We start from the raw sequence: 12547 nt of genomic DNA, 5'->3' as shown, positions 1-12547 counted from the left end.
TGGTGCTATTTCTTTCTTCTGGATTTTCTTCCAAGAGTCGCCTCGAGACCAGAGATAGCTTTGTCTGGTCCTCTCTCTCAGTTCCAAATCATCTTCCCAGTCTACTCGGAGGCACTCGCCCACCAAACCATTCGCCATGACTACTGAAGCCTCCGCCAGACCTCGTGTCTTTTTTGACATTTCCATTGGCGGCAAAGCTGCCGGCCGCATTACAATGGAACTTTATTCCGACTTGGTTCCCAAGACGGTTGAGAACTTCAGGTGTCTCTGCACAGGTGAGAAGGGCAACGGCAAGTCTGGGAAGCCCCTGCACTACAAGGGCTCCGCCTTTCACCGAGTGATTAAGCAGTTCATGATTCAGGTAAGAATGCTCCCTTGACACATGACTTCGAGTGCCTCATGTGTCCATGAGTGTGCTAATTCTGATAGGGTGGTGACTTTACTGCTGGCGACGGCACTGGGGGCGAGTCTATCTACGGCAGCAAATTTGAAGACGAAGCCTTCCCTCTGAAGCATGAGAAACCCTTCCTCCTCTCCATGGCCAATGCTGGTCCCAGTACGTTCTATTCGAATCCCACAGTTGCTTTTGCCACTCCACTGGTCGGCTTGTGATAGTAACCAAGGGCAGATACCAATGGTTCCCAGTTCTTCATTACCACCGTCCCTACTCCCCACCTTGACGGCAAGCATGTTGTGTTTGGTGAAGTTTTGAACGGGAAATCTCTTGTTCGCCAGATCGAGAACCTCAAGACGGAGTCCGGTGACAAGCCCGTCAAGGAGGCCCTCATTGCCGACTGCGGTGAACTTACCGGCGAGGAGGCTCAGAAAGCCGATGTCAAGCAGCCTGATGCCATGGGCGATCCCCACGAGGATTACCCCGAGGACTGCAATACCGAACTCGACGCCAAGACCATTCTCAAGATCGCCACTGACTGCAAGGACTTTGGAAACAAGGCCTTCAAGGCCGGCAGCCTCAACGTAGCCATAGAAAAGTACGAAAAGGGCCTCCGGTACCTCAACGAGGACCCGGACCTGGACAACGAACCCGCCTCCACCAAGCAAAGCCTTGACGCTCTCCGATTCTCGCTGAACAACAACTCGGCTCTGCTCAGCGTCAAGCTCGAATCCTGGGACGACGCTATCCGCCACGCCACCTCTGCCCTCAACGTGCCCGGTGCCTCTGACGCTGACCGTGCCAAGGCTTTGTATCGTCGTGGTGTGGCTCACGTACGCGCCAAGGACGAGGAGGCTGCTCTCAAGGATCTCGAAGAGGCAAGCAACTTGGCCCCCAATGATGCCATGGTCGCCAAGGAACTTGCCTCTGTCAAGACCAAGGCTACCGCGAGAGCGGCGAAGGAGAAGGCTGCATTTAAGAAATTCTTCTCGTGAGGGGCGGTAGTGTATAGATTTTGTAAATGATGACGAGAAACTCTTCTGAGATGTACTTCTGGGACATACATAAAAGTAAAATACAATTGAGGCCAACTCTTTGACATATTGACGTTTGAAAGCATGTGCTGGCGAATTTGACACCGGGATACAAAATAATTGATGCACTTGTATAAAATCCGAGCGCCCAGCCATGCTGCTGTGTTCTGGCAAAACATTGAAGCCCGTTTGTAAATGATATTTAAATGAGCGGTATTTTGGTAGACATATCTCCCGCTAATCATACACAGACCACATATTATTCTAATCATTAGCCCATCACCTCTAAGATTACGGAGTAAGTGTTTGTCGAATGATATATTTCCTATGTACCACGCCGGTACTCCCTCCTTTGCCTCCTTCAACACAACGCTGGCCACCTACCCAAAATGCATGTCCGAGCAATGCTAGCTCGACATTGTAAAGAAAAAGGGTGAAATAAAGAAAATGGTTAGCAATCATCATGACTCAAATACAAGGGTCATCTGGAACCCTTTGCATCGGGGCTCTCTGCCCGTCCCCCGATCCTCATGATGCCGTTCAATATGGTTCTGCCCACTTTGCCGTTCTTGCTGCTTTTGGTGGCACTTCCCATGCCGCTCACTTGGCGTAGCCCACCCGCCTTTCTGTACTCGAGGCCGTCTCTACCACGACGCCATTCTTTGCTTTTGCGGCGGGATCCGCTTTCGTCGCCGCCGTCGCTACCTGAACTACCCGGTGGCCGGTCATCGCCTGACGAGGATGGTAGGGAGTAGGGGACGCTGAGAGATTCTATAAGAGTGGCCTGTTCGAGCGACTCGGCAAGTTGTTCGGCCACGCCGCGAGATGCTGCGTTTGCTGCGCGTGTACGCTCAACTTGGGCTAAGCAAGCATCGGCGCGTTTCTGTAGGCCGGTGCATAACTCGTTGAAGATGAGGAGCTCGCCGTCTGCTTGGCCCTTCTTGACGTTTTCGGGCCGTGAATCTACCCATATGCGAACCAGGCTAGCGAAGCTGCGGGCATGGTCAATTAGATATGGTAAACTGGGGAATCCTTCCTTGGCTGCAGAGCCCAAGCGACCTAGTATAGTGATGGGCGTGCTGTAGGCAGCCGGAACACTTTTTACACTGCCGCTTTCGGCGGGGATGCCGCATACTTGGTCAATGTAGTCGCGGAATACGGGGCGCTGGGTAGTCAGAAACCTGTTCATGGGCTCCATCCATTCTTCGCGTTTGCCAAAGGTAGACATGTTGGACATCTTTTGCAGCACCTTTGCGATCAAGGTCAATGTTCGCTGAGCCCGCGGCTGGGGGTGGTCTCGCAGCAGACCAAAGAGTTTAGGTGACAAGATTGCAGGGCAAATGAAGCGAAGGAACAAGAAACCGGACACGGCAGTATAGGAAACCGTTCGAAGGAAATCGCCGTAGCGGTCCTCAGCAACAGCCCGAATATACTTCAAAATGTGCCATAGCTCACTTGGCAAGGAGTGCGCCGATTCTGCAATGCAGTGCCACACTTCCATAGTATATTGTATCAGTCGATTCCACCTCTGGTCGATGTCTGTACCACTGCAATTGGACAGCCTACTAGTATCAACCTCACAGTCGGGATTCAACTCATTGATCTCAGCAATCTTTTCCTGCAACACCTCTTCCAGGTATTCCATGCCCAAGCGCCGCATATGAAACTCAAGGGATTGTGTGAGTAGGGTATTCCCGCGAAACAGCAGATTGGCTTCGCCAGCAAGTGACTTGCTCATGTCTCTCACGATCAGCTCCCTCTCACTGGGGGACTCGATCGACTCATTAGACTTCAAACGGTTGCTGAATCGAAATTTTTTCATGGACGTGGCATTTCCGATGCCGTCAATTTCGTCCTCGACCAGCGCCATGAGCCAGTCAGCCGCATGGCCAGACGCTTGGAATATATTGAGGAAGCTCTCGGATAGGCGGCGCAACTGACCGGGTAAGGATGCTGATATCATCGTCGTCAAACCCGACGTGAATCGATGAAGGATTTCGGATAGTGGTTCATACTCGACGGCAAGTAGTGCGATTTGTTCCGCATGGGAAATTTTAATCAACATGGAACCAATCGGCTGTTGCTTGTCATCTATGATCTGCAGCCAATCCTCATGATCCTTGCCTCGTTGAAGTTTATCCAGGGCAATGTGCACAGTTCCGTACAAAGATTCCTGGTTCGGCCCAGGCTGCACTGCTCCAGATCCCGTCGATGCCGTATCAGGAGTGCCATCAATCCGCTTCAAGACAACAGAGACCTCCTGTACGGTATGCGGCAAGTCGACAAACTCGCAGTCTTCTCTCCAGTATGGGTTCTTGGTTGCCAGCTTCGTCGTGGTTCTCGCCCTGACTTCGCCGTCTAAAATTACTTCGGCGACATAATTACCAACCAAAGGATCTTGACCGGCTCTGAAAGGCTTTTCATATACATGCGCTTCCAGACCGGCAGGCCGGGCTTTGACTTTTGCTTCTGTTACTCTTACACCAATAGTCTTCTCTATTCGGAATGTCTCTTCACAGGCTCTTTCCTCCAAATCGGCCACTTCCCGGATGGAGTCTTGATCGTTGGCATCCAACGTATATAACTCTGGCACTGCGAACGCCCGAAGCAATACGAACCACACCTCGAACTGTACACGATTGTCCAGAGCCAAGTAAACAGGCCTGAATATGGATAGTTTCGTCGCCGTGCTAGAGTATATTGGGAAAACTGCCAGACAAAACTCCTCGTCCAGCACCGTGTGGTCAAGTTGCTGAATGGCACATCTTGACAGCTGTGACAGTTGTATGACACAGAGAGGCGAGATATCGTTTTCTAGGAGCAATTTCAGTTCACCGTTGTCTTGGAGAATGCTAGATATCCTCCTCCATGTTGCGCCTGGTGATAGGGCACCTCTGGTGGATGATCGCTGGACTAGGTCGTTGGCGGAACCTGTAGAGCCCTTATCCCACAGCAAAATAGTTCCAACTTTGATAATAGTTGCAGCTTTGGAACCTTCTGCTGGCGTTCCTGTCTTGTGGATGGGCGGTCCAGCAATGCCGGCGGGGATGTTGTTCCCAGCACCATTCTGCACTCTTGGTGCCAAAGGTCTTGTTTGCTGCCAGCATAAGAATGCAGCAAGCCACAAATTCCACTCTTCGGGAACTACAGGTCGCAAATATATTTCAGCTGTAGGGCTCGTGGCAAGGAGCTTGAGGCAATCCTTCCCATCATCAGGATGGTTAGTGGGAAGAACGATACAGTTACGGAGGTCGGAAATGAGGGTGGCGAAGAACGGCCCTGCCTGACCCGAATTGTACATGAGGCACCCCTTTTCGTCATCAATATAGGCAATACCGGTATGCCAAACACCGTGATCACCCTCCGTTTGATACTCAATTTCGCCCCGCATTCGGCCACCAAGTGTTTTCATCAACATGATCAACTTGGTGGGTTCAGAGACATGAATAGGCAGTGGAAATGAGTCAACAGAAGGAGAAGGGGTGGGGACTGGTGAAGAAGGTCGAGATGCTTGTCGTTTTAATAGTCGCTTGCCAGACCTCTTTTCCTTGGGCTTTGACGGTGTTTGAGGCGTAGCCGGCTCCTGGAGCCGGGAAACATTTGTCGATGAGTAGCCGACAGACTCATTTGCAGGAACTGGGGAACGTTGGTCATCGAGGAGTGGCTGTGACCCAGATGAGCTGACACTACCAACCCTATGTCTTTGATCAATTACCGTTGGCGTTCGCTGCGGCATTAGCATGGCTGCATCCAATGTCCTCGTTCGAGGTCGTATTGGCGCACTGGGGTGTCTCTGCTGTAGCTGGAGTTGAGCCCCTTGCTGGGTGCCAGCTTGCAACGACAGAGGGGATGCTGCAGAATCGGCCCCGTCGTAGGAATTGTCGTCAAGGTTGTCACTAAACAACACTATGCCCTGTCGCCGACTGGCGCTTCTTGGAACAGTCAAGGGAGAAACATGCTGCATATCGCGAGACATTTCCAGTGCCGAGCTGTCAAGTGCACCTGCGCCAAGCCGGCGGCCATCTGATGAGTTGTCTGGAGTTGCAGAGCGCATGCCACTGCTTGTTTCCGGCTTGAATGCCGCGCGCAGAGATGACGCGGCGGCCACCGCCGCAGCAGAAGGATTCAAATCGGCCGCATCGGGCGCCGCATCTACTGGCGGCGAAGGAGGTGGGACAGTAGGTTGCTTGGGACTCTGGAGAGTGTCCCGGATCTGCGATGGCTGCTTGTCTCCAGAGTCGCTACCGGCGTCGGTAGGGGGTGGTTTTTGTCTTTCCATATCTGTTGATGACATTACTATGCCATTTCCTGATTCCGATCGACGGTTGATGCTACATTGAGAGCTCGTGGAACCCTTTTGATTCTACTTCGCGAATCTCTTCAAGGGTGCGCCCTTTTCTTTTGTTCCCGATACGTTTGCAATCCTCGGAATCGCGGAAGCATGTGAAACAGGAGTTACTGATGTGCGCCACGGCGATTGTATTCCCGTGAGAGCAGCAGCAACCCCGACAACAAGCCCAAGAGTGGGAAGCGAGCTTGTTGACTGTTGAGTAACGGGTCAAGCCCTTTGCCCCGCGCCTGGTGATTCTGAACGTTGTGCTTTTGTATAGCCACGGTCAGCAACGAGCAGCCATTCTATGCGACAGAATGACGATGCGTGGTCCGTATAGGCGACGAGGGCTCCCACCGTAAGAGGCAGCGACGGCGGTTATATGGCGGAGAGTTCAGGTTGTATACGATGACTTCGCAAACCGTTGGAGTGGACGGGCAACTGTCCGCCAGACAACGGTGTCGGGACCGGAACCGACGTTTGGTGTATATCTGGGTATCTTTAGTTCTCGCCCCGCGGAAAGCTGGCCTCACTTCTGGACGGCCAGGTTCCAAGTCTAGCAGGCTGAAGCTCGTGCCAAGCGAGGGCACGGGCAGCTTTAAGCTCAACCGGCCAATTTACGGCGTGAACTTCAGGTGTGCGTAGAGAGGGCTGGTCGGCAGTAGGCCAGCATGATTCTGTACGTGTGTATGGCGGATTCGACAGGTCGGTTCCTTGCAGTGTCGTCGGTCGGGGGCGGCGTATGCAGCAGGATGAAGTGGTCGAATGGGTGACAGAGACGGTGTTGGTGACTGTAGTCGAATGCGAACTTGGGAAACTTGGGGGAGTGAGGGCGGGGAACTCGGGAGTACATTGGCGGGCTGGAGGAGTGGTGTGGTGTGCGTGTACCGCCTTGGAACTGTCTGGTGCCCGGGCGCTTAGGTGGACAAGAGGAGCTGATTTAAGTTGGAAGGTGCAAGTCAGGCGCCGTGTACATTAGGTACCTCCTGTCCAAGTACCGTGTAGCGAGTACCGGTTCCGTAACGAGCACGTAACCGCGCTGGGATGACAGGTGGGGCTACTCTGGACCACTTTGGACCACTTTGCACCTCTTTGGGACTCCTTGAGCTTGCGCGACCAGGGGGCTGACTTTAGCAGGGAGAGGACTGGCCCCATCATTCGTCTAGGGCAATAATCCATTATGTATGTCCAGATGTCCAATGATGCCAAGACGAATTAAGTATGTTTGCGTATTAAAGTGCTGGTTCTCACCTACCTAAGTGGAAAGATATGGTAGGCACTTGCTGGAGAGGCATAGAAACGCGTTGCGCTGAGAGACGCACTTGTGAATGCCTGCTGTGCTCGGATCAACGTTGTTTCGCCAGTTGCTGAGCCTGAACAACTCAAGTACTAGTACTACCTTGGGGAGGCACATAAGCCCTAGTGAACGAGCGGCGGGAAGTGGGAAGTGGGAGGTGGCGGCACTGGGACCACTGGGGACTTGGTACTTAGCTGGGCAGGGCGCCGACTGGCCTAGGCACTGGCACAGTGGGTACTTACGTAAGTAAAGTACCTAACCTACCTAGGTACTTGCGCTGTAGTCGCTGGAGTGCGTACTGCGCGTTACTCTCTCAATTCATGTCTGGGGCTTGCCAAAGGATAAGTTCAGACGAGCAAGACCGCCGGCCTTCTTCGATTGCACATGCCACTTGCGCAATTCCGACGTCGATCCTCCAAGACTCACCAGGTATCATGGGCCTAGGGCCTGGAGGCTGGGCTAGCTGCCAATGTCTTTTCTTGACCCCTGTCGCAAGATTGCTAGATCTGCGAGAGTGCAAGATTCGTAACATGGCCGTCATACCTCCGAGATCAGCAGCTACCTACTTACCTAGGAAGGTACTACTACACTCAAAACAGTACTTGGAAGCAAGCACCCCGATTATACATACTGTAAGTTACATATGTACAGACATCGGCTCTGCTCTCCGTATCAGGAACTGGCGGCAAATAAGGCTCTGCAGACTCTACGCTGATGATGGCTTTGTTGTCGGTCCGTCTACGAACTCCTAGCACGAGGACCTGTACACTTTATTCGCTCTGACTTTTCTTCTACTATCAGGTACGGAGTAGTACATCCCTCAGGAGGTGGTTGTGGCTGGCAAGAATTCCGCTGTTGTTTTCTGTCCGACGTGGTCCTCGCTACCCCATCACACGCCGCAATAACAAGCTTTCTCCCGAGTCCGCTTGTCTCATTACAGACATTGTATCGTACAGGACGACCCAGGTACCCCCACCCCTGTGCCATGGATCTGGTAAATTGGCAATCATTATCCATGAACGACGCAGTACGCAGTACGGTGTATGAAATCCACGCCCCTCCCAAAAAACCCGAGTCGCAGTCTTTTCCGAATCGCTCTTCAACTCGCGATCCGATACTACACCATATGGATCTTTTTCGTCAAGATTGTCAGTTGTGGATTCTGGGGCACGAAGCTCAAGTGGGTCGATGAAGCTTTGACAGACATCAATCTGGACTCTGGACTCTCAACCTTCTCGAGACCTCGCAAAAGAGCGGGGGCTAAACGAACAGCCAGTATCCGCCGACCATGGAAATGGCGTCAAGCTCTCTGTTGCCAGTTGGGCAGCTAGCTGATCGGGAGGCAAATTGTGGCTGTTTCTTGTTAAATGCCTCTTTTCTTAACCAGATGCCTACTGATCTAGGCCAGTCTCGTGGCCTCAACGGTGCGAACTCCTGTTCAGAAATGTACTTGATCAATGGATTCTTCATGTAAGACTATTGACGCGTTACATCACACAGCCGTTTCTCGAATGTACTCAAGGCCCCACTCCCGTCAATAGTGCCTGCTTGATGACTGTCACGACCCAGATAGCCGGGACGCGATGCCGCCTCGTGGCCTCATCCACCATAACAGGCCGGGCGTTATGGCCGTGCTGGGTTGAAATCTGTGCTTCTGATGCGTGGCACATACGTACTATGCTTCGGAACCTCTCAGCCACTGCCATACAGAGGTGCGAGAAATCAAATGCCTCATCTCTTACAGTACGGAGTATTTCGACCTAGTCTCTCAGGCATTTTAAGGCTTGCAGCGCGGGCCTAGCGGTTTGAAGTCCGTCTCATTTCCGGTTACGCCTGCACACGGTTCCAAATTTCTCCCTACGGGCATACGGAAGCGTCTGCCGGCTACCCTCTTTTAGTTCCAATGGAACTAATGAGAAGCGTGGACGAGTCATCCAGGCACTGGACTCGGTGCACGGCGCAGCTTGTCGTTAAATTCTGGACTAGGCGTATGTCATCCAAGACAAGTGTCAGTTCAGAGCCAACATAGGATTTTCATACGTCAGGCATGCCCTTTTTCTCTTTGCCTTGCCCAGAATCAGACAACGGGATCTTCATGGAAGGCGTGTTCAATTGCAACGTCGGCACAACACGTGTGTTCCTGTTCAATGTTTCGTGCTCATGCTGTCGGCCCTTTTGCCCCTTATGTATAACCCGACCACCTAACTCTAGAACACAGCCTCGGCGCCAAATCCAAGACCTTAGCCTCCCTCGTGTTCCTGTTACTCGGTCTGCCATCAGTTTGCCATGTGAAGGATTCATTGCCGTCGGGTCTGACTCTCAGCCTGCTACGCCTCTCGCAGTCCGTGGCGGCGGGGGAATTGGTCAAGCGACAGAACCAATAGTCGTGGTTCAAAAACCGTTGCTGGGCTCCAGTACAAGAGCATTCCGATGCCCTACAGCTTCTTCGGACTGTTCATGCGGCGAAAGCTAGTGTATTTTGGCGCAAGGGTGGCTTGTTGGCGGAGGAGAACCACGCCGACGGCTGGCAATCAAGCGGTGGCTTGGGGGACGGAACGTTGAGCGAGGAAGTTCATCCCTGAATCAAGGCATCCAGGTCAGCCAGCCGCATTACGGAGTAGATGTTTGCCAGATGCGCTTGATGATTAGTCTACACGGCAAGACCTGCAGAGGCATACCCAGCGTCTATGACTCGTCCCAAGACACGGCTGCACCCCTGAGGTCAGCTGTGCGCCCGCCGAATCAATGGCTCTCTTCCACTAGATGTCTTGAAGCCTTCCAACCTATTTTTTTCGGCTGGTATTGGCTCATGGTGAGCAAAATGCATCGTGTATCAGGATATTCTGGCTGTCCGGGTGTAACCGAATCGTAGCCGTGTCTGACATCGGACGGATGGACAGGGTTGCCCCTTTTTCCTTTACGCCAACCTAATCCCTGTGTAAGTTTATCTTCAGGCGAGCTCCATAAACCAGACCGTTTTACCAAAGGTCCAGTCGGCACACGCACATGGGTGTGGGGGCGATGCGCGGTTGTCTGGTAGAGGTGCATGTGGTGTTATTAGGGAAAGACGGTGGTTAGGAGACCAAGCAGCAAGTATGGAGTACGCGCCAATGATCCATAGAGGCGAAAGAGGCCAGTTGACATGGTCTTGTTTGTCCATGGCTGATCGAATTACTGTTTGGCGGCTCACCTCGGCTGGCGAGACTCATCGTGATTTGCAATACCCGGCAAACCACTTGCAAAGGACTCGCTTCAGACGCGCCGTCAAGGCTGGCATTCACCGACAAACCGCACACCGCATCCCCGAACCCGCACACCATCGCTTTACACAGCGGCACGGGAATCTACTCCGTGCTCAGGCAGCTCGGCACATCGGCCAGGCCTCCAGTCTGCAGATGCCGCCATCCAAGCATTGACCGAGCCCGCCGCATCCACCCATCTTGCCCCCTTGTCCCAGCAAACCGTCAGCACGTCTTTATCTGAGACCAAGTGGCCGTCGCAGAAAAGCGTCTTGACTCGTGTGCGCAGCGTTTCATGTCCCAGTGGAGTTTTGTTGACCACGCTTGAAGAAGAAGAAGAAGAAGAAGAAGAAGAATAAAAATGAAATAAAAGCGACATGAAGATCAGGATCGAGTACTTGGGAAACTCGGCCCGTGTACAGCCATGTACCGTGCTTTAGTAGATGACAAATGACTTGGAAGAAAAATAAATGAACTAATCAAGGGCCAAAGGTCTATTTCGGCTCTCGAAAACATGCTAGTTGCCCGAGGGCAAGGATATACGGTTCCGATATTCCGTACTCCCGTCCCGAATAGATTAAGAGCCTCACCGATTTTTGGCCTACTCGCCACATTCGCGCCTTGACACTGAGAATCTCTTCAAACACACTGATGGATGGCCTCAGGTCCCTTCAATCACGCTCATATCGAGGCAATACCGTACTGCAAACTTCAATTCTTAAAAGGCCGATCCATTGGTTCATCTTATTCACACGGCTAATCCCTACAGCTTTCTTGACACCTAACGATGTAACAGGGGTTTCACATTGTGTAATATTTGCAGTTTGCTTGACGCCAGCCATCACAGGCTCTTCCAACTCCCAATTGCCAAAAGATATCACCAAGTTTCGACGCTATTCGCATGCCACCTGCTAGATAATAAAAATAATAACGAATGTTTGTCGAAAAAAAAAACTCCTCCATGAACCCTTCGTGGCCTCCGGGGACATGATATCAGGGATTGAACAAAAGCGTCATGTAAAAAAAATAATTTGCGCTGCTTTTGTGGTATATGCTCGTCGGCCTTTGTTTTTTTTTATAGCGCAGGTGAGATTGTATTTATCGAGAACCTGGACCGTCGAGTGGGCTTGTCGGGTTACTTCTAAAACTGCTCAGGTCGGCGCTTCCAGTTCGTCTCAGAGCCTGTCTCATTGTTTCGATATTGAGATCGCCGCCTGGAGCAGCCAGATTCTGTTGCCCGGGCTTGGGGCTACCAAACGGTTTTCGTGTTGGGCTCATCTCGACTCCCTTCATGCTCCCCGGGTTACTTGTTGGTGGACTTGTTCCCTGTCCTTGGCTGGACACGGGTGATCGGATGGGCGATGGTGATCGATTCAGAGCTGCAGACGGAAGCGAAGTTAATCCCACCATGTGAAGGCTGTCCCGCGACCCTGGTCCTCCGGCTTGATTCCCGTGTTCTGCCTGAACAACGTCTGCAAATGAGATGAACGATAGCCGCCGCACGTCGGCAGAATCCAGCGATCCGTAATTGGACGCACTGTCCGGAGGGAGGCCAACGCGGCTGGCAAACGAAGCCAGCTCAGCGGCCCATTCAGAGGCCATCTGGTCGTACGGTGACGCAAGTCCTCCAGAGGCACCCGTGACTGTTACCGAGGCGGGCTGGTGCGACGTGTGTGTTACAATTTCCACTGCGTCGGGATCCAGTTTCTCGTTGGTGATTGCCTCTGAGGCATCGTCGAGGACGGGGGGGATGTAGTTTTCGGTTTGAATGTGAGTTGGAATAGCAGGAGAGTTGGGCTTTAGCACGGTGCTGTCCTGTACGTCTCTCTCAAAAATCTGTGAGCCGGCTGGAGACGACACCCGTGGTGAGCTGGAGAGAGCTCGACCAGGCGATGATGGGTGCACGAACACACAATGCTCGCCGGTATGCACGCGTGTTGGGGATGCGGTAATTTTCGATGTCGTCGGTGATGTTTTGGATGGTTGTGATGCCACAGGCGACGTAGGCACCGTGTCGGAGCCAGCGGTCAACGAGCTGCTGCCCTCCTTCTTTTTTCCAAATCCAAAAAGGGACCGCTTCTTGACCTTTGCACCCTTCTGGTTCTCCATGTTGGGATCTGAATCGGTCTCCTTGACAGCATGGGGGGTAGAATCGTCGAAACTGCTATCGTCGGCGACGTCACTGCCTCTCGGGAACCGCTCTCCCCTCTTTAGAGTTGGCGATTCGGCAAGACTCATGATGGCGACAAAACG

The 12547-nt window shown here is 52.6% G+C and overlaps 3 protein-coding genes across 3 annotated transcripts; 1 reads left to right on the top strand and 2 right to left on the bottom strand.

Annotated features, from left to right (window-relative positions):
• Window positions 1-136: 136 nt before the first annotated feature.
• Window positions 137-1389, top strand: CPR6 (Peptidyl-prolyl cis-trans isomerase D; the record flags this gene model as incomplete). Its single annotated transcript, XM_014689833.1, has 3 exons — window positions 137-361; window positions 430-556; window positions 629-1389. The coding sequence occupies 3 exons, from the start codon at window positions 137-139 to the stop codon at window positions 1387-1389; spliced, it is 1113 nt and encodes a 370-aa protein (XP_014545319.1).
• A 520-nt stretch (window positions 1390-1909) lies between these two features.
• On the bottom strand, window positions 1910-5722 carry BUD2 (Inhibitory regulator protein BUD2/CLA2; the record flags this gene model as incomplete). Its single annotated transcript, XM_014689834.2, has 1 exon — window positions 1910-5722. One exon carries the CDS (start codon window positions 5720-5722, stop codon window positions 1910-1912), a length of 3813 nt encoding a protein of 1270 aa, XP_014545320.2.
• Window positions 5723-11392: 5670 nt separating this feature from the next.
• Window positions 11393-12532, bottom strand: G6M90_00g077840 (uncharacterized protein; the record flags this gene model as incomplete). Its single annotated transcript, XM_014689835.1, has 1 exon — window positions 11393-12532. The coding sequence occupies one exon, from the start codon at window positions 12530-12532 to the stop codon at window positions 11393-11395; it is 1140 nt and encodes a 379-aa protein (XP_014545321.1).
• Between the last annotated feature and the right edge of the window lie 15 nt (window positions 12533-12547).

The sequence above is a fragment of the Metarhizium brunneum genome, chromosome 4 (assembly GCF_013426205.1).
Source record: "Metarhizium brunneum chromosome 4, complete sequence".
NCBI classification, from domain to species: Eukaryota; Fungi; Ascomycota; class Sordariomycetes; order Hypocreales; family Clavicipitaceae; genus Metarhizium; species Metarhizium brunneum.
The sequence above is the reverse complement of the archived record's forward strand: the minus strand, read 5'-3'. Positions and strand labels throughout refer to the sequence as shown.